Source organism: Peromyscus californicus, unplaced genomic scaffold (assembly GCF_007827085.1).
Source record: "Peromyscus californicus insignis strain IS unplaced genomic scaffold, ASM782708v3 Scaffold_11__1_contigs__length_118956290, whole genome shotgun sequence".
Classification (NCBI taxonomy): domain Eukaryota; kingdom Metazoa; phylum Chordata; class Mammalia; order Rodentia; family Cricetidae; genus Peromyscus; species Peromyscus californicus.
In genome coordinates, this window is record NW_026294402.1 from 5,836,772 (window position 1) to 5,857,143 (window position 20,372).

At 44.1% G+C, this 20,372-nt stretch overlaps 1 protein-coding gene across 1 annotated transcript in view; it reads right to left on the reverse strand.

Moving 5' to 3' along the window:
- The window catches only part of Arhgap42 (Rho GTPase activating protein 42), a 236,703-nt gene that overhangs the window by 58,672 nt on the left and 157,659 nt on the right, over positions 1-20,372 (reverse strand). The window contains exons 5-6 of the mRNA XM_052751978.1: positions 12,183-12,284; positions 2,864-2,974 (exon numbers count right to left, since the gene is read on the reverse strand). Coding sequence (XP_052607938.1) covers positions 2,864-2,974; positions 12,183-12,284 — 213 coding nt within the window. The remainder of the gene's footprint in view (positions 1-2,863; positions 2,975-12,182; positions 12,285-20,372) is intronic.

A 20,372-nucleotide genomic window follows, 5' to 3' on the forward strand; every position in this document is an offset into this window, starting at 1 on the left:
GCTACCACAACTACACAACAAGTTTGAGGCCACTCTGGGCTACACAAAACCCTGCCTCAAAAAAAACAGACAAAGAAGCCCAGGTAAAACCAAAATTTTTTTTCTCCAACTTATTTTGTAGACGTAGAAGATCAACTTTCATGCTCACATTGTGTTGGTCCCGCTCATACTCTTCCTGTCACTAAAAGAGAAATGGCGTAAGACTCCACCAAGGAGACTAAAGCTAGAGAAGAGGGCAGTACTTACTGGTTGGTTGCACAGACACTCTAACAGGAAAGCACAGGAGCCAGGAAAATAACGCGGGGCACATCTCACTTCGATTTTGACAGTGGCATCAGAAGAAAGCATGTGCTATAAAAGGCTTAATGGGATGTCACAGTTGGGACACGGTGAGGGGAAGAAAACACATTTCAAATGAAGTATCCATTTCCTACAGTTCAAGGATATTTATTATTCCTTCCGCCGGCCACCTGTGAGCAAATGATTCTATAATCTCCTCTTGACACAACTAATGTTATATCATAGGAAGATGGAGCTGAGTATTTCCAGACAGAATGGGCCATAAAGAAGCTCAAATGAGGCAACAGCCAACTTCCAAGTCACTCTCCAGGAGGTACACAAATGAGGAAATGTCATTCCAGGTACAGGCAAGGAATAACAGCACAGGAGTGGGCAGCATCAGAAAGACATGTCAACACGCATGGAAGGAATATGCAAGAAAAAAATGCCAGAATTAACGGGCTCTCGTACCATGGTGTAAAAAGAACCTCAACTTAGAAATGCTGGAAGGGAGGTAGGTGTTACAGGAGTCCTCTAGCTAGGGAGAAGTAAGAAGTGTGTGTCAGGGGAGGCTGGGCCTGCTCCTCCAGAGGGTACAAGTTTGGTTCCCGGCACCCACATCAGGAGGCACATGACCTGTTAAATGCAGCACTCTCTTCTGGCCTCCAGGAGCACCATACACATGGTATCCCAAACATAGACAAAGACACATATACCAAGTTACTCAAAATCTTAAAAGAAAAACAGTCATAATGGGGCTCTCTGGCAGGGCTTAGTCAGTAAGAGGGGACCAGGAATCTAAGTAGTAGTCTTTGTCATACAAAGGACTCCTAAAGTCATATGAAGCTTAATCATCAGATGGTTTGTTTGGTAAGTTACTTCTTCATCCTAAGGGATGTTTTTCAGCAAGCTTAATCATCAGATGGTTTGTTTGGTAAGTTACTTCTTCATCCTAAGGACAGTTTTTCAGCAAGCGGAATTTGGAGTGAAGTTGCTTGTTCCAAACAAAAGGTGAAAATTAAATCCCTGAGGTTGAGTTATGGCCTGAGTGCCTTCACACTCTTGGCTGAGAGATTGGTTTTACAGCACAGAGTGCCTTGTTTACAGGACTGAGTCAGTGGACTCCAAAGCTGAGGCCCTGCATCTCAGGAGGGAACCCGTATTCTTGGAGGCTCTGTTCTTTCTCATTGTCTGTGTCTGGGGACCCACAGGAAACAGATTATGACAAATGTGTTTGAAAACACTGACACTTTTTCCTCACTGCATCACTGTCCTCTCCCTGAAGCAGGGACAGTGTGTTTAATGTTTATTACAAATGAGTATCTCAAGGACTGGCGCAGGAAGATGGCCCTGCTCTTGGCTTCCCTGTGCATTAGTGGTCCTGCCGTCTCACTTCATGGGAACTGTGTCGTGTCTGCACATCTGCACCAGAAGATTACCTTGACGCCAGAGCTGACCTTACCCTCATGGATGCCACCTTATGAGGATGCTTATGTGAGCGACCATACTTGGAAAAAATGCTAAGAGAATAAATTACGCGTCTTCACCTGTTCCCTTCTGCAATACCGTTTACAGGGGAATCCATTACTTCTTATATTAACCTAGGAAAAGAAATGGCTTCACAGGCAAAGCCATGCAGGGCCTCAGTCTGAAAGGTAGAGCTGGTGGGCATGGAGGCAAAGAGGGCCCTAGGTTTTTCTCCATTCACCTTCAAGTTTGGTAACTGGAATACTGTCTAGGTGGGATGTATTCACTCACACATAGGTAACTTTCTCTTTCTCGTGGTCAGATTTCTGAGAAAAGCAACTGAAGTTAGGAAGAGAGGCTATTTTCCTGTGGTATGAAGGCACAGTCAGTCAGTCATAATGGGAAGGCGTGAGGCTGTGGGGAGAGTGTAGGTGCTGAGATCCCTCACATCTCGATGGAGCAGGAGGCAGAGGGGGCAATACAGACAACCCGATGGCTTTTTCCTTCTTATGTCTTTATTCAGTCCAGGATCCCAGCCCTAGGGATGTTCCACCCACTTTCGGGACTGCTCACACAGCCTTTCCCAACCCCTATCAATCCTCTCTGGAAAGGCACTCTCAGATAAAACCAGAAGTGAGCTTCCTTCATGGCCCAGGCTTTTCCTAGCCACATCACTGCCATAGGAATGTACACTCCATTTTTTAGTCTTAGATTAATAGATTTTATTCCCAGCATAGTTTTAAGTTTCTGAGAGAAATGAGGGTTCTCCTATACCCCTCAAGTACCCATCCTGCATTCCACACATAGTGGTCTCCACTGTTAATAACTTCCATTCCTGTGGTAGAGTTATTACAGTCAGTGAGTCGATATGGATATATTGTTAACTGAATCCAAAATTCACTATTTGAATTGTGCATTTATGGGTTTTATTGGTATATTTCATTCATTCACCATTACAAAAAGATAGAGGAATTCACTGCCCTAAAGGTATTCATCCTTCCCCAACTCTCTTCTTTTTATTTTCTTTGATCATAATTTCAAACAAAAAAATCGCTCTAAAGCACTTTCCTCATAGATCATTTTTGAGGCTGTTATATATAAGAAAACTATAACTTACTGGTTCCACAAACTCAAACTTCTTCTTCTCTTGGACCTCTTGGATTTTAAAGACATATTCTAATGAAGCTTCATAGAAGTTCTGATGTTCTCGGCCAATCTGTGAATCTGCCTAAAAAAAATGAAAAACCAGCAGCATGACACAGGGGTTAAATACTGATGAGTCTATACACAGAGGGAGACAAGACCCAGTAAACCCCACAATTCCTCATTAAATACTAACTCCTGCAAAGAGTTTTAATGCAGTCCCAACTCACTAAAGCTTACATAGTGTGAGAAGATGAATACAGATGTACATACTGAGCTAAGTATCAAAGAGTATGGTATAACAAGCTAAAACATCTTCACAATTGAAATGAAAAGGCTATAGTAAACTAAAAAAGAGACATATTGAAAATTACAGTATAATTATGGGGGGAAATCTTCAAAGAGGTATGCAAATTCATATAAAATCTACAGAATCAGAGAAGGCACTAAATTCTGAAACTGGTAGAACTGGTTCTCAGCACAAATAATTGAGAGTGAATTAATTCAGCCTATGAGAGGGGACAAAGAGGTCTAAAAGGAGGGAAGGAGAAGAGAGGGTGATGGGATGGATGTGTCAGGAGACAGAGGAGTACAGTTTCAGGGAGGAAGGAACCAGCATTAAGGCAATAGAGGTTGAGGGAGGGCACCATGTCTGGGTGGGTGGGACAAAGAATAATTATATACATGTGTGAGAAGGTCACCCTGGAACCCACTTCTTTGTATGTTAAAAAATTAATAAGAAAGAAGAGAGAAAAAAGAAGAAGACTAGGAAGACTAGGAAGGAAGAGAAGGAGGGGGCAGGGAGTGTGGGCAGAAGGAAGAGAAGGAGGGGGCAGGGAGTGTGGGCAGAAGGAAGAGAAGGAGGGGGCAGGGAGTGTGGGAAGAAGGAAGAGAAGGAGGGGGCAGGGAGTGTGGGCAGAAGGAAGAGAGGGAGGGGGCAGGGAGTGTGGGCAGAAGTCATGAAATCTAAGAGGTAGAAGAGGTTGGCAGAGCTGACTGCAGAAGAAACAGGGAAAATAAGATTGGAAGATCTTAGATGCTTCATAGGAAATCTGGATTTCAATCAAAGAAGTGTTTGAGAATATTAAGCAAGAAGGCAGTGCACCATTAGGGGAAATCTGGCATAGGCAGTATGTCAGCAAAGCCAAAAATGAACAAAGAGCTGAGCAACCATTCTGTGGTGGATCGTGTTCCACCATTATCAGGGGCACCTCTTCCTGACTGCACTGTGTCGGGGAGAGAGCTACTGAGAGTTTCATTGTCTCGCTGGCTTTGTCTTTCCATGCCATCCTCAGATACACCCTTGAAGATTGACTCTGATTCTATACAAGCACACGGGCAACTTTTCTTGACCTGTTCCATTCTCCAGCTGTTGCTCAGATTAACGAAACAGCTGAGGAGAACAGGCTTTCTGCAGTAGAAGCCACTGATGGTAATCTTGGAACAGAACACTGTTTGGGAGCCACTAACAAGGGTAATGTCACCAGCGAAGGTATCACAAGAGCATGCAGCTTCTTGCCATGGTCATCACAGAAACAAGGATTTCACTTGGAACCTCTCAAGATGATCATATACATATGATGGATTTGGCAATACAGTTACAAATAATCTAGTATTATCAGCAACTCATTTGAGGTTTAAAGTTGAGAATTCCAAAGTTTAAACTAATATATGTTGAAAATTAGGTAGATTTGAGCCAAAAATTTTTCTGGCTATGGAAAATCATTTAGGAACAATATTGTCCAAAATAGAAGGAAAAGCAGGATTCCAGATCAATGTACCACTTTTCCACATATCATTGCCTAGCAGAATGAATTCAGGTTAGGCATGAGAAGGGGATGTGGTCTCTTGTGAGAGAAAGTCTGATTTGTGGTATGTGCTGGTTTCCGTGGTGTCAACAGTCCCCTTTTGGCCACTTTCAAACCACAAAACCACTACCAGTGAATGCAGGCACTGGGAAGAAAAGCAACAGCGGACTCATCTGCAGCAAGCTTTGGGACCACACAAGGTCCTGACGCCTTGATGCAGCATTCTATCTAATGATTTTGTTCTCTCTAAAGGACGTCATCATTGATGTGCTGCCTAGCACATGAGACGATTCTAGAATACTGAGACACCTTTAGAGTCCAAAGTGGCTGTTCCTAGTTCACAGGCTCCGCAGAAGCGTGGTGCCTGCCAGCCTGGCTGCTCTCTTTTGGAAGGGTTGCTAAGGAGACTGCCCTGAGTCAATGTCCAGGGATGTGCTTTAGGGATCCCCATAGCAACCAGTGTGGAGTAAGTGAGAACATTTTATCAGACAATCATGTCCTCCAATCCAACCACCAGACTTCTGAAACAAGACACCTGAGAAATGGGAATTTCCCAGGAATCTCACACTGGGAAGAAAAAAGGCCTGGGAGACTGTCTCCAGTCATAGGGGAACCAATCCCCCATACCTTGGCCAGGAATGCTCAGATGTGCATATCCCTGGTCCTCTATTAAATTTATTCTTGGCCGGGTGGTGGTGGTGCATGCTTTTAATCCCAGCACTTGGGAGGCAGAGGCAGGCAGATCTCTGTGAGTTTGAGACCAGGTTGGTCTACAGAATGAGATCCAGGACAGCCACCAAACTACACAAAGAAACCCTGTCTCGAAAAAAAAAAAATTTATTCTCACCTCAGGACCAAAGATGGACCTGGTAGGAGGTGTCCACTGGATCTCATTTTCCCTCTTCCCAATGTGGCCACATTAAATAAATCTTTCTTGCTTTTTACTATTAATCAGGCTGTTTTAATTGGTTTCTTGAGGATAAGTGACTGAATCTGGTTTCCTGGGGTATAAATTATGACTGCAAGTGTGGCAACACTCTCCTTAGCTGATAAAAATGATTTTTTGCCTAAACTGTATATGAAAGCACTATGACTTATGGGGGACACTTTCTCCCCTTCTAGGAATGCGGGCAGATAGATGGTCATGCGATTGTCCTCCAGTGAACAACGCTGGACACTGAGTGTCTGAATGTTGAGAAGATGGCATTCAAATGTGCAGTCATAACTATGGCTGAGGGATTGAAACATGCCCTGAGTGACAGTCTCTGCACCTGGCTTCCCCAGACTTGGCTCTTCCCGCTTATTTTCTCTCTGACTTATCACTACACGAATCCCAGTCACAAATATGTGGTGTGCCATGAGCCTTCCCGTACAATCACCACCCAACTAGTAGTCTAGGAGCCCCTTGACATAAGAGTCAGAGCTCATTTCTCTGGAGACTTGGCTGCTGCGTACAATGCTATTCCTCTCAAGGCCCTTCCAATGGAGACTAGGGGGATAGAAGAGAAATAATTGTTTTTGCCAATTTCAGTTTTATATACTCTTGGATATTACTGTACAATAGAAATTCAACACAGCAAAGATCATCTGAGGGAGGGAATCATACTTAAAGACTATGACAGCTCCATTCTTACTCAGTACAAGATGGAGAAGGGCATTTTTAACTTGAGATAAATTCCCTTGGACTAGAGGCTGACTAGAAAATACTTAAGTCAGGAATGGTGACTCATGCCCATAATTCTAACATTCAGGAAACCAAGGCAGAAGGATTGCTGTGAGTTCAAAGTCAAGGCAAAAGAACACTCTATAGAGTGGTACTCTGTCTCAACAAACATAAAGTTAAAAAAAAATGTGCTTTTAATCCTAGTGACAGGTGTTGTCTATGTTTTAGGGCTAAGTGGAACAACAATGTGATTTTAAAACTAGCAGTGAACACTAGCAATGACGACGCCTCAGCAGCAGGTGTGCCCTGCAGCTGTCATGGCCGAAGGGACTATGACAAAGGAACAAGTGAGTTCTGCAGCCATGGTAAGTCCTCTCTAACGCCAACACACTGTCTTGGTGTGAAGTGGGACAAGCCTCAGGGAGTATTTGCTGAAGCACACCCCCTCCAGGAGAAAATATTTTTGGTGGACTCAGAAAAAATGGGGAGGTTTAGAGTTGGTGAGGATGAATAAGAAGAGCTAGACTGGAAAACAGCAACAACAAAACAGAAATCACATCTGGGTGTGGTGGGACATGCCTGTAATCCCAGCCGGCTAAAGGCATGAGAACTCTTAGGAATTCAAAACCCACCCTGAGCTACACAGCACATTCTGTCAGGGTTACACAGCAAGAGACTGTTGAGAAGGCAGGCAGGGAGGGAGGGAGGGAGGGAGGGAGGGAGGGAGAGAAAGAGAGAGGGGGAGAGAGAGAGAGAGAGAGAGAGAGAGAGAGAGAGAGAGAGAGAGAGAATATGAAGTTATGTTTAAAGATTTATTTATCTATTTATCTATGTGTGTGCCTTCATGAATTTATGGCTCAGCACATGCATGCAGCAGGGAGGTCACAGGGTGTTAGATCCCCTGGGATTAGAGTTCCAGACAGCTGCATGCTGCCATGTGCTGGGAACCAAAGCTGGGTCTTCTACAGGAGCAGTCAGTGTTCTTAGCCATTGAGCCATCTCCCCAGCCCCAGAAGGTGCATTTAGACTCATCAAAAAGTTGGTTGCTAAATGTCTGGTTCGGAACAAAGTACAAGGACCATTAAGGTAGAAATGACAGCATGCGGACCACCTGCTACAGACAATGCAAGAATTTGAAAGGCCTCAAACTGTGTGTCAGGAATATCTGTGTAGGGACACTGCATAACAAACAGATTAGACAGTAGGCCAGGTTGCATGTAAGATGGCTTTTGTGGTCACAGCAGAAGTAGCTGGTGCACTTCCACATAACAAAGGTGAGTGGAAAGAAAAAAATCAAGTATGAATTTCATTCACCCAAGAAATGAAGAAATGAAGAGAACTTTTAGGAAGAGCTGTGATATGTAAGATTTCACATAACACTTGGGAGTGGCTGGCTATCCTGGGAACTCTGAGCAGAGCAAACTGCCCAGGCAATAGCAGGATCATAGCTTTGGATGCAGTCAGTGTACATGGTATGTGTAAACGTGCCATCACTCCTAGCTTTCAAATCACGGATGCTAGGGATGCAAACACAAGACCTCCTGCTTGCACAGCAAACACAGTGCCCTCTGAGCCACCTCCCGAGTCCCAAACACACAGCAATTCTAACAGCTGTAACATTTGGAGTCTTGCTATGTGGTTTAATTATTCTTTTGTACCAGGCAGATGTCTGTAAGTGTTTGGTCTCTATAAGGAATATAAACTCCATAAGTTCATCTCCATTTCTGCAGAGCAAACTCTTAGCAGTAAAAATCATGTCAACTACCTAGTACATTTAAAATCTGTGAAATAATCAATGAAGTTACATCAAGAATATTCAACATTTAATGTCATATAAGAAAAACAGAAGCATGGCCAGAGGCTGGGCGTGTGGATGTGGTCGGTGTGGTGGCACCTTTAGCTCAACATTTGGGAGGCGGAGGCCGGTGGATCTTTGTGAGTTTTAGGATAGGCAGAGACCAGGCTACTTAGTAAGATTCAGTTGTTAAGAAGGAAGGGAGGAAGAGAGGGAGGGAGGGAGGGAGGAAGGAAGGAAGGGAGGAAGGAAGGAAGGAAGGAAGGGGAAAATTCTCATGTTTTTGCTAACAACAGATTTTTCTTATATTGAAAACATCGTATTAGTTTGCATTATTTAGCACATGGGACATGAAAACAATATTATAGTTTACATGTCTTCTTTGATCATTTCCCTCTTGTATCCTTAGCTGTTTTTTCATTGATTTGTAAATGCTTCTTATATATGAGAGTTAGAAACCCCTGTGTTGTGTTGTATAAACTCCCTAATACTTTGCCAATTAATTGAATTTAATATCTCTAAAAATTAAATATTTTTTTTTATAAATTCCTGCTCTTCTGCCTTTTCTTCACAATGTCTTCCTTTTGTTTCATCTTGGAAAGGAATTATTCATTCACATATCAAACGTTATTTTTTTTCAGTCAAAGTTAAACCTGTGGTCTGGATGGGTTTGGCTCTAATTTTCTCAGTATTTACTCCAATGGCCTTTTTAGTTGGTGACTTTTGAACTCTGCCCACACAAACCGGCCTTTTCATGCAGTGCCAGCCCCTAATTTTCCAGAAAAATGAAGAAGGCAGCTGTGCAGGTGAGGAGCAATAGGAAGGTCCTTTGAGAGCTAATAAGCCACATACTGCCCTGGAAAGAAGCAGGTGACACTTTACGCCATGTCACAGAACTAAATGCAGGGTGGTGACCTCTCTACAACAGCGCTGATTTCTGGAGGAGCAGGAGGGGCTCCAAGCCACACTCTTCCTCCTCTGCACCACACTCTTCCTCCTCTACCCCACACTCTTCCTCCTCTACCCCACACTCTTCCTCCTCTACCCCACACTCTTCCTCCTCTACCCCACACTCTTCCTCCTCTACCCCACACTCTTCCTCCTCTACCCCACACTCTTCCTCCTCTACCCCACACTCTTCCTCCTCTACCCCACACTCTTCCTCCTCTACCCCACACTCTTCCTCCTCTACCCCACACTCTTCCTCCTCTACCCCACACTCTTCCTCCTCTACCCCACACTCTTCCTCCTCTACCCCACACTCTTCCTCCTCTACCCCACACTCTTCCTCCTCTGCACCACACTCTTCCTCCTCTACCCCACACTCTTCCTCCTCTACCCCACACTCTTCCTCCTCTACCCCACACTCTTCCTCCTCTACCCCACACTCTTCCTCCTCTACCCCACACTCTTCCTCCTCTACCCCACACTCTTCCTCCTCTACCCCACACTCTTCCTCCTCTGCACCACACTCTTCCTCCTCTACCCCACACTCTTCCTCCTCTGCACCACACTCTTCCTCCTCTGCACCACACTCTTCCTCCTCTACCCCACACTCTTCCTCCTCTGCACCACACTCTTCCTCCTCTACCCCACACTCTTCCTCCTCTACCCCACACTCTTCCTCCTCTACCCCACACTCTTCCTCCTCTACCCCACACTCTTCCTCCTCTACCCCACACTCTTCCTCCTCTGCACCACACTCTTCCTCCTCTACCCCACACTCTTCTTACTCTACCCCACACTCTTCCTCCTCTGCACCACACTCTTCCTCCTCTGCACCACACTCTTCCTCCTCTACCCCACACTCTTCTTACTCTACCCCACACTCTTCCTCCTCTACCCCACACTCTTCCTCCTCTGCACCACACTCTTCCTCCTCTACACCACACTCTTCCTCCTCTACCCCACACTCTTCCTCCTCTATCCCACACTCTTCCTCCTCTACACCACACTCCTCTAAGTAGCAACTTTAACACAACTCAGGTCGTGTTGTGGTAGGGGCAGTGCTTCCTAACAACACCTGTATGCATGCCTGTTGGAGAGGGATACAGGATGACACTGTCAACATTGTGATCTCTTCCAATCTCCAGTTAGATAGAGAAGCCCAACAAATACCCTGTAATTCTAAAGCCTACAGCATGTAGAGCACCTAGTGAGGACAGAATTAAGACCAAGCTAAGTTGTCAGGAAGAATGAAAACATCCTGTAAAGAATTTGAAATTAAGGAACAGTTACTGCTTCCTGGAGAGGATGTAGGTGCCATCTCATGAAGCACAGTCCTTATATATGAAGATCTTGAACTTTTAGACCATGTTCCCTGCCATGGCAAGCCCTTGCTATGGCTCTCTGTTGACAATCATGAAAGGCTTCGGCTGCATGACCACATCTATGTCCAGACTACAAACATTTCTCTCCAAAGCTTATTCTAGTGCAATGAACAAGGAGAAATATGGGGGTTAAAATATTTGTAATATACAACAATCCTAAATTATAGCAGGCAATGCCAAGTCTTTATGGCATTAGATGTGACCAAGAAATTTAAAAGAAGGCCTAGTTCTGCTTAATGGCAGGAGGTCTTCCGTTTCACTTTGGCCACAAGCTCACCACAAGTGCACAACCACATAATGAATTACGTTTTTATTACATTGTTAACAGTAGAAGGCAGAGATTTAAATGAACTCCTATAAAACATCAAGTAAAACAAACTTCCTAATATTAAACAGCTTTTAAAAATTATTATTTGTATTTTTAATTTCTGTACATGTATATATGCCTGCAGGAGATTATGTGCACCATGTGTGTGCAGTGCCCACAGAGGCCAGTAGAAGGTGTCAGACCCCCTAAACTAGAGTTCTGTGGAATTGTGAGCTGCTGGATATGGGTGCTAGGAACTGAATCCAGGTTCCTAGAGGCCAGGCAGACCTCCAGATCCTAATCAGTTTTAAATGACACTGGATGTCCTTAAAGAAAATGTGAGCATGGTAGAGCAAAAGGACATTCCTGGCCCTTTGCTGACACCAGCAAGGTTTGTAATCCTCTAAACTGACAAGCAAACATTCTACCTAGACTTTAGAAGGCAGGTTAAGAGGAGCAAGGAGAGCAGAGGACCAAGCTGAACTTGAAAAGCAATTCAGAAAGGGAGACAGCTTTCCTGGGTGACATTTGGCAAGGTTTCCTCTATGGTGTCTGCAAACACAGATATGAGAGAGAGGCTACAGTAGACAGCCACATAAGCAGACTCTGAGGTCTTGAGCTAGTGGACACCTGAACACCCCTCCTGCACTGACAGCATACTCCACTGCATACATGGGGTGTCAGAGTTGTGCCTCACAGTTTGATTGCCCTAAGATGCCAATGGCAGCAGAATTCAGATGGGCTTTTATTTCTCTTTTCCCCAAACTCCTTCTCACTGAAACTGGTGCTGCATATTTACAGCCCTTCAGGGCTGCCCTGGGCTGCCCTGGACTGCCATGCTGCATAGCTCCAGCCCTTCAGGGCTGCCCTTGACTAGCTCCAGCTCTTCAAGGCTGCTCTTGACTGTGCTACCTACAGTCATTACATTACCAACAGCAAGAATAAAATCTGGCATAATTCAGATCAAAGGGAGACGGAGACAGCTAGCAGGCATACAGCAGTAAACAGCTCTGAAAAAAAATAATGTAAAGTCATCAAGATTTCAGAATACACAGTTATCTGTCTTTGTCCTTCCCATTGCCGGAGCAAAGCCTTAAAAACCGTGTCACCAACGTTTCAACTTTAATTTAAAGACTGCAGTAAGAACTGGATCGATTCTGTCTCTTTAAATTATGTCCAAGAAGAAAAAGAAAGAAAATCCTGTTTCAAGCTTTTGTTGTTGAAGGAAACACTTATCTTAGACATAAAACCCTCCGTACTAACTGCCACACAGTGTAAAGTACCCAACTATGCTAGCCATCGCTATTATCATTTAAGAAGAAATGGCAGGTGTTTGGGACACTTCCATGCTGGGCATTTTGATGTCACATGACTTAATATGCATGCTTACCTCTTGCAAATGAGACTCCTTTTTCTTTGCTGACAAATTTAAATGTTTTTCCAGAATAGAATAGTATTTTTCACTCTCCTTGTCAAACTTCTTCTTTCCATCCTAGGGAACAGCAATTAAAACAGGAAAAGATTCAGATCAGAGCATCAAGGGACTGTCACTGTCTCCATCCTCACCAAAAGTCCAATCTAGTGAGGTCAAAACCTTAACATAACAGACTAGGAAGAAGGAGGTGAAACACCATTAAGTCTGTATTCTTCTCTCAAAGAGGCTTCCCATCTCTTGGGAAGAAACATGTCCTTAAGTCACGCTCCTTTGGATCCCAGGAACTGTACATGGAGAGACTAAGGTAGGCCACAGCAGAAAAGTCACAAAAGTCTGTAATTAACTCCCAGGAAGACGCTATCATTTAGCATGCCTGCAATGTGACTGAGATGAAGATGTCTAATTTTTTAAAGACATTTTTGGTAATTCAGATCAGTTAACACATAACCAGTTTGGAAGATCGCCCACATAACTCTTCAGAAAAATCATTTTATTTCCCAACCAGGAGAAGACATCTGACTCTCCATTTCTCCTTTCCGTATCCCCCCGCCATATCTCCTTTCCCCCTTCCCTTTCCTCTCTGTTTCTCTCTTTTCTTTTCTCATTCTTTCCACTCATCCATTCATCCGTGGTCATGTTTCAGACTGGAACTTGCTATGAAGACCAGTCTGGCCTGGGACAATTTGCAGCAACCCCCTGTCGCTGCTCACCATGCAACTGCCTGCCTGCCACTGAGCAAGGAATTTAGTGAATGAATTCACCTTCTGACCAGACCAGAAAGAAGAATGCCCCTCCCCAGTGCAGTACAGGGGCGTGGCTGGGCAGCAGCAAGAGCGCCATGTGCAGCTAAGTCCTGTTGTTCCAAACAACTTATTTTTATAGGGAAGAAAGATGTTTTGATGTCGGTAGCTTCAAATAATTAAAATCCAAGTCAAGCAAGTAAAAGATTAATAATATCTCTATCATAGTTCCCTAGATGTAACTCTGGCAGCTGTCATTCTCTTTTTCATAAAAGGATTTCTTTTTCTTTTCCTTTCTTCTTGGTGGTGGTGGAACCTGTAAACTGGCTGATCTTTCATGAAGAAAGTGAAGAACCTTGCTTCCACGGAAGTGTAAATGTTGGGAAACACTGAAATGAGTGGGCACATCTGGAGTCATTGTCACCAGACACTGTGCGCCAGGGAAGCCTGCTCCATTTGGGAGTTCATGTGAAACAGCTCCTTGCATCAACTGCCTTGGCCATTTCAATGTTTCTCAGGCTGCAGCCTTGACCAGATACAGCAGAGGCAAGTGTTTCACAGTTTTTTTACACACCTCTCTCTGGCTTCCTTCACCTGGAGAGTCTGGACTCTCTTAAACAGAAGTTCTGTGGTGAATGTCACAAGGCCTTGCTTCAGCATGTGCATAAAGTCAGAGGGGAAGTGAGGTGCTGTTGACAGGGAATGCGTCTGGACTTGTCCCCAAGTACAGAATTTGCAAATGAGCAGGTAACTGAGTTGACTGGGAGGAGTGAGTACAGTTCTGCTTGGCCACCCGAGCTGAGCTTTAGATCACTTTGAAGTACTGAGTTACACACTAAATAGCTACACAGTGAAATATTACATCTATGGAGGTAGGAGGAAAAGGGCAAGGCTAGCCAAGTGTGGAGGCACAGGCCTGTAATCCCAGCACTTGGGAGCCAGAGGCCGAGGTCAGCCTGAGTCATAAGGCAGAAACCTGTCTTCCAAAAAACAAAACAAACAATATCATCTCTAAGGATGTGATATGATACCTCAGGAGAACTTACAATGTTACCATAAGAAACACAGTGGACAATTATAGTATTTCCATGGAAAAAGGATGAAGCAGCTACACAGCAAAGGATATGGAAAAGGCATCCCTCCCAAGACCAGACAAGCCCAAGGGAAGAGGCTGCTGTGGTCATAGCGCACACGTCCACTCCTGGAGCGGTCACCTGGCTGGATGTGTCCCCCTCCCGTCCTACTCTTGGTAGATATTACTGTTTAATCTGCCATTTCATGCCTGCAGCTAACCTGCCCGTCGCATCCTCCTTATAAGGCCCTCTTCTCTCCCCACCTCCAATCCACCCCCATTCCAGCTCCCTATTCGTGTTCAGCCTTTCTCTCTTATTCACGGAATTTTCAAATCAAGCCTATGTTCATCTAGCTCAGTCTAAAGCTATGTGAGAACCTTTATAAGCTTCTGAGGCCATATTCAACCTTCTGGTGGAGAAGCTGCTCATGTCCATGCCCATCTGCCTCAAAACTGAGGAACAAGTGAGTGTGAGTGAACGTTCCTGGACACACAGCACCTTCTACTATGTTTCTGCAGGCTGACTAATGGATTACAATGATCAGTCATCATAGAGAGGTTGGAATCTTGGGTCATAGTCCACCTAATAGCCATCCATCACATTCCTCTGTCTGTGAACTAATACCTTTGTGAGCATTAGGTAAGTACTTCGGCATGTATAAGCAGACACACAGCCTCCCCGAGACAAAAGGCTAAGAATCCCATCAGATGGTAACTTGGGCCATAACATAGATTGCCTCATTTTAACACCTACTTGGTGCTCCTACCATAAAAGTGCCTTATTTATGGCTTTGGTTTGTTACTACAAAAACTTAGACTACAAAGCTCATTAGACTATTACTGTGTTGAAAAATGAAATTGGTAATTACCTCAATCAGTGTTCCTTAGCCATGGTCAGTCATGACCGGCTCCAGAATAAACTCTTTTCATATCCCCTATCAGGGAGAGTTCTGTTTTCACGTTGGCATGAGGGAACAGTAGATATTTAATGAGCAAATAACATAATTATTTGTTGTACTGGTGGGCACCACAGTTGGGCGCAGATCTTCTAACCATTCAATCAACTGTTACACAAGACCCAGGAGGCTGTTCTGGAAATGACCTGTAACTGTTTAACTCAGCTACAAGGATGCCTAATATCCGTGTGTGAACAGCTGCACCGGAAGATGGTGCGTTGGGCTGACTCCTGTTGGACAAAGGGGCTCCCAGTCTCACTGGGCCCTGAAGGGGAAGGAAACGGGTTCAGGAAAAGGGCTCAGCTGCTGGGAGGACACTTGAGTCTTTGTTTCACTTAGTGATTGGTGACATTTTTGGAAATGTTAATTTGATGCCATTACATCAGCATATCTGGCAGCACAAAAATCAATCCTAGAACCCCTTCTTGGGTTCTTATTCAAACCCTGGCCCACGAGCTGAGATAAAAGACCAGACCACATAAAGGAGGCCATAATGGAGGAAGCGAGCTCTGGAAAACCAACCCAGCAGAGCTTCTCCTTGCAGGCCACACCCCCCAAGCTGTGATTCGCCACTCATTCACTCAGGTCTTCCTGACCCCAGGAACGACTTCTTGTGTGCTGTGTGACTAGTTGTGAACATCAACTGAAGAATTCTCTCGGAAACCAGTACTGCAGAGGGAGGGAAAACGGATCTACGAATCTTTATATGTATATAATCAAATGATCACTGTCTTCTTAGTATTATGGAAAGATCAAAAACAAAACAAAAAACAAAAAGAACAACAACAAAAAAACCCTACCAATTTATTATCAGGACACTTTCCTAAAAGCTACTTTGTATTTGGTCACCATTTAAAATGAAGCCAGTGAAAATGACGGCTTGATGGACAGAGAGACAGTGGTAGAAGGGGTCACTGGATACGACACTACAGACATATGACCGCTGGACTGTGTTTAGCATCTTGGTTGGGACAGACATGTGTTTATGGAAACCCACAAAAAGACAGGCACAGAGATCAAGGACATAAGTTCTATATAAAATAGTCCCAAGTGTCAATCCAGTCCTGAGACCCCACTGCAGCTTAGAATGGTGGCCATTAGCACAGCTGCAACCTGCTGCTTTTTCAAGTCACAGAGTACGGACTCTGCAGAGATCTATGATCCCTGAGTCACTGTGTCTGGGCCACACCTTCTCTTTACATAGTGAACGGGGTGCTGGGGGAGTCATGGCGATTCAAACTCCAAGTGCCAACTTCACCATCAGAATGGTTATCTATTATAACAAATCAAACAATTACAAAATTTTAGTCATACCATGTATATAAAAAAGATTAAAACACACTACTGCTAAAACAAGGCTAATTCAAAGCCTTATGCAGGCTACAAGAGGATACTTTGGGGAACAGTGTGTTGGTTTGAATGAGAACAGACCTCATAGGCTCATATGGTTAATACTTGCTTCCCAGTTGATGAAAATGTTTGGAAAAGACAAGGAGGTGTGGTCTGGTTGAAGGAAGTGTGTCACTGGGGACAGGCTTTGAGGTTTCAAAATACTCATGACATTCCCAGTGCTTCTCTCTCTCTCTCTCTCTCTCTCTCTCTTTCTCTCTCTCTCTCTCTCTCTCTCTCTCTCTCTCTCTCTCTCTCTCTCTCTGCCTCTGACTTAAAGATCAAGATGTCAGCTCACATCTGTGCCTTCTGCCATGATTTCCACCATGATGGCCATGGACTCACTCTCTGAAACCATAAGCCCCAAATAAACTCTTCCTTCTATGAGTTGCCTTGGTCATGGTATCTTATCACAGTAATAGAAAAGTAACTAAGACAAACAGACCCTACTACATTTAGATAATTCAAATACAAACTTTTAAAATGATAATCATGTTTTATCATTTTGTAGAGTTGGGTAAGAAGATAGTTTGAGATAGAGTTTCATACTGTATCCCAGGCTAGCCCGGAACTCACTATATACCCTAGGTAACAAGAGTCCTGCCAGAACTAATCATAGTACCCAGTTATATTATTTCCTAGAGAAGACTACTATAAAAACCTATTTGAACAGCAGTATTGGCAATCTTTAAGTAATAGTTCAAAAATCAAGGAAGTGAATAAATATTTTTAAATTTCTTTCACAAATTGAATACAAATTTAGGATTAATTCTTCAGATTATGTCAGTGTTGCAATTGCCACTCAGGCCACCATAAAATTTCTGCTGAAACTAATTTCCCATCACCTTAGTGTGGCCACTGTCTAATACGCAGGAACTCCATGCTTTGAGACATCAAAGAACACCGAGGATGGCGATAGGAAGAATATCAACAGGAACATGTCCACTTCAAAATAGGAGGTCTTGTTTTATTTTATTGTTTTTTATTTACTGTTCATTTAATTCCATTTTATGTGTGTGGGTATCTTGCCTGTATGTATGTCTACACACCACATGCATGCTTGGTGTCCGTGGAGACTAAAAGAGGAGCCAGAGCCCCTGGAACTGGAGTTACAGAAAGTTTTGAGCTTCCATGTGGGTGTTGAGAACTGAACCCAGGTCCTCTGCAAGATCAAGAGGTGCTTTTAACTACTGAGCCCTCTCTCCAGCCCCTAGATTTAAATAATTACCATGATAGGCACTGGCACACAGGTGTGATTAAGACAGCCCACAACCACCTCCAGTTGGACTTCTCTCTCGATTTTTGTTGTTGTTGTTGAGACAACACCATGCTGGCCTTGGTCTTGCTATGCTATTGAGAATGGACTTGAATGCCTCATCCTTCTGCTTCAGCCTCTGGAGTGCTAGGATTGCAGGCCTGGGTCATCTGTCCTGCTTCTCCTGCTTGCATCCTGCTTACAAGGACAGAAAGCCTCTTCTTTCTAACATACAGTTTACAAGGTTCCTGGGCCCAAGGCATCTTCCCATGCAGAAGCCCTATTGGTTGAGAGCCTCAGTGTAGCTTGCACAACAATATCTTTCCAATGGATTCTCAGTGATTGCCAATCTCATCAATCCATTTCCCACCAACTCGGTCATCTCAGTCTGCCGACAGATACTCCTGAAAGACTTCTTCCAGAGTAGTTGTGCCATCCTCATTCCCCATATTGCCCCAATCCCAATTATATCACAATGAGTAAATGATATTCACCAGAACAAAACAATCTCATATTTGGACATACAGGAGTGTCCCATACATGGAATAGAAGAATATGCGAATAGACGTAGATAGTACAGATGTGAAGTTTAGACACACAGAATAGAAAATCCAAAGTATAATAAGGATTCAAAGAGAAACTCAAACTTATTAAGAGAGGAAAAACAGATGAATCCATAAGCTGCTCATATTAGAGCTTTTAGCCACTACTAAATGTTAGAGAACTGGATGATATTGGCTGGCAAGATTGCTCAGTGGGTAAAGGTGCTTGCTGCCAAGCCTGACGACCCAGGTTTGGTCCCTGGCACCCACATGGTAGAAGGGAAGACCTAACTCTCACCAGTTGTTCTCTGATAACCTACACACTCTGTAGAGTGCATGCACACCCCCAACACACACACCTAGAAAGTGGAATGAAAAATAAATGTTAAGAAATGTGAATGCTAACAGACAGGAAGCACACATGGAGATACAGGACTCTGGTCTCTTTCTTCTGGGACTGTTTAAACACAGCCCTTTTAGAAGAAAGGATTGTTTTATCCATCCCAGACAGACATGTCTCAGAAATAAGTTCTGAGTGATTTTTTAAGAACATGCTGACATCTTGCTCATGAGTTTGGCTTTTATAACTCACTAATTTGAGCCTTTTCCCCATGTTTATGTTTGTGTGATATGAATAGACATGTATACGTATTCATGCATGTGTGCATACACAGATGTGCATGGAGGCCAGAGGTCGATTTTGAGTATCTATCTTGACTGCTCTCTGTCTTATTCTTTGAAGCAGGGTCTCTCACTTCAGCCCAGAGGCCATCAACATGTCCAGTCGGGCTAGCCAGCTTGCTCTGAGAATCCCCACTCACTCTGTGGTTCTTGTGCCCACCTGCCATTTGTGTGTTTTTTGTGGATCTGAGCTCCAGTACTCAGAGAACTCCAGCTTACGTGGTGAGCAATGTAGCCAGTACACTATCTCTGCACCTAATCTTGGCTCCTTTACCATGTCATTTTACATGTGGTACCTACACTCTGAGGTAACCAAGACAAGGAGAATAAGGAACAAGTATTCCTTAGAGTGGGTAAAGAACAATCTGCCTACCCTACAAGGTAAGCACACCAAATTCTCATTTTATGAGCAGATATTATTAGAGAGTCATTGGAACAAAGCCAGGTGTCACCAAGAGCATTGTGGGTAATCAACATTGAGCCTGTGTGGTCCCAAAGCCCAGGCTGTTTGCATAGAAAAATGCAGCAAGTAAGCCACAGAAGCTTCTCTTTCCTCTGGAAGAAGGTGGGGTGATGGCAGGTCAGAGGAAGAATAAGAGAGGGGCATAAAGAGGGGGGAGAAAAGAGGAACAAAAGGAGAGGGCGGGAGGAAGGGATGAGTGGCAGGGATGGCCATGGGCAAGGAGCTGCTGCAGCTTCAGGCACAGAGTGCTGCAGAGTGGGTAGGAGTGTCCATCTCCCACCTCCGCATGGTCTGTGTGGGCCTGGAGTCAGGACAATGCAGATGGACTCTGACACAATGTTATGAATAAAACTATGATTGCGTAACTGCATTCCAGACAGGATATTTGGAAAATAACTCTGGGCGACTGAGTTCTGCAATGTCCTAATTAAAGTCACCCAAACTTTTTTCCACACTAAGCATTAAAATTTCCCTTGGGTTTGCAGACCACTGAAATGGATAAACCTGGGGCAATAAAATTATCTGACAGAGGTTAAATAGAATGCTTGGGACAGGAACTGTCTGTGATTGGAGCTGGGGTACGGGGGTTGGTATTCTCCTTTAGTCTCCAAGGACAAGCAATAACAGGTAGAAGTTACATTTTTATATTGCATTACTTCTAAAGCTGTTTTTGGTAAAATGTCCCAGAAACAGTGGTTGGGGAAAGTTCCTGCTAAAGCTCTGTGTGTGTGTTCGTGTGTGTGTGCGTGTGTGTGTGTGTGTGTGTGTGTGTGTGTGTGTGTGTGTGTGGTATGTGCGTGCATGCCTGTGTGTGTCTGTGTGTGTGGTATGTGCATGTGTGTGTGTGCATGTGTTCATGTGGGGTGTGTGTGTGTGTGTGTGTGTGCGTGTGTGTGTGTGTGTGTGTGTGTGTGTGTGTGTGTGGTATGTGCGTGCATGCCTGTGTGTGTCTGTGTGTGTGGTATGTGCATGTGTGTGTGTGCATGTGTTCATGTGATGTGTGTGTGTGTGTGTGTATGTGTGTGTGTGTGTGTGTGTGTGCATGTG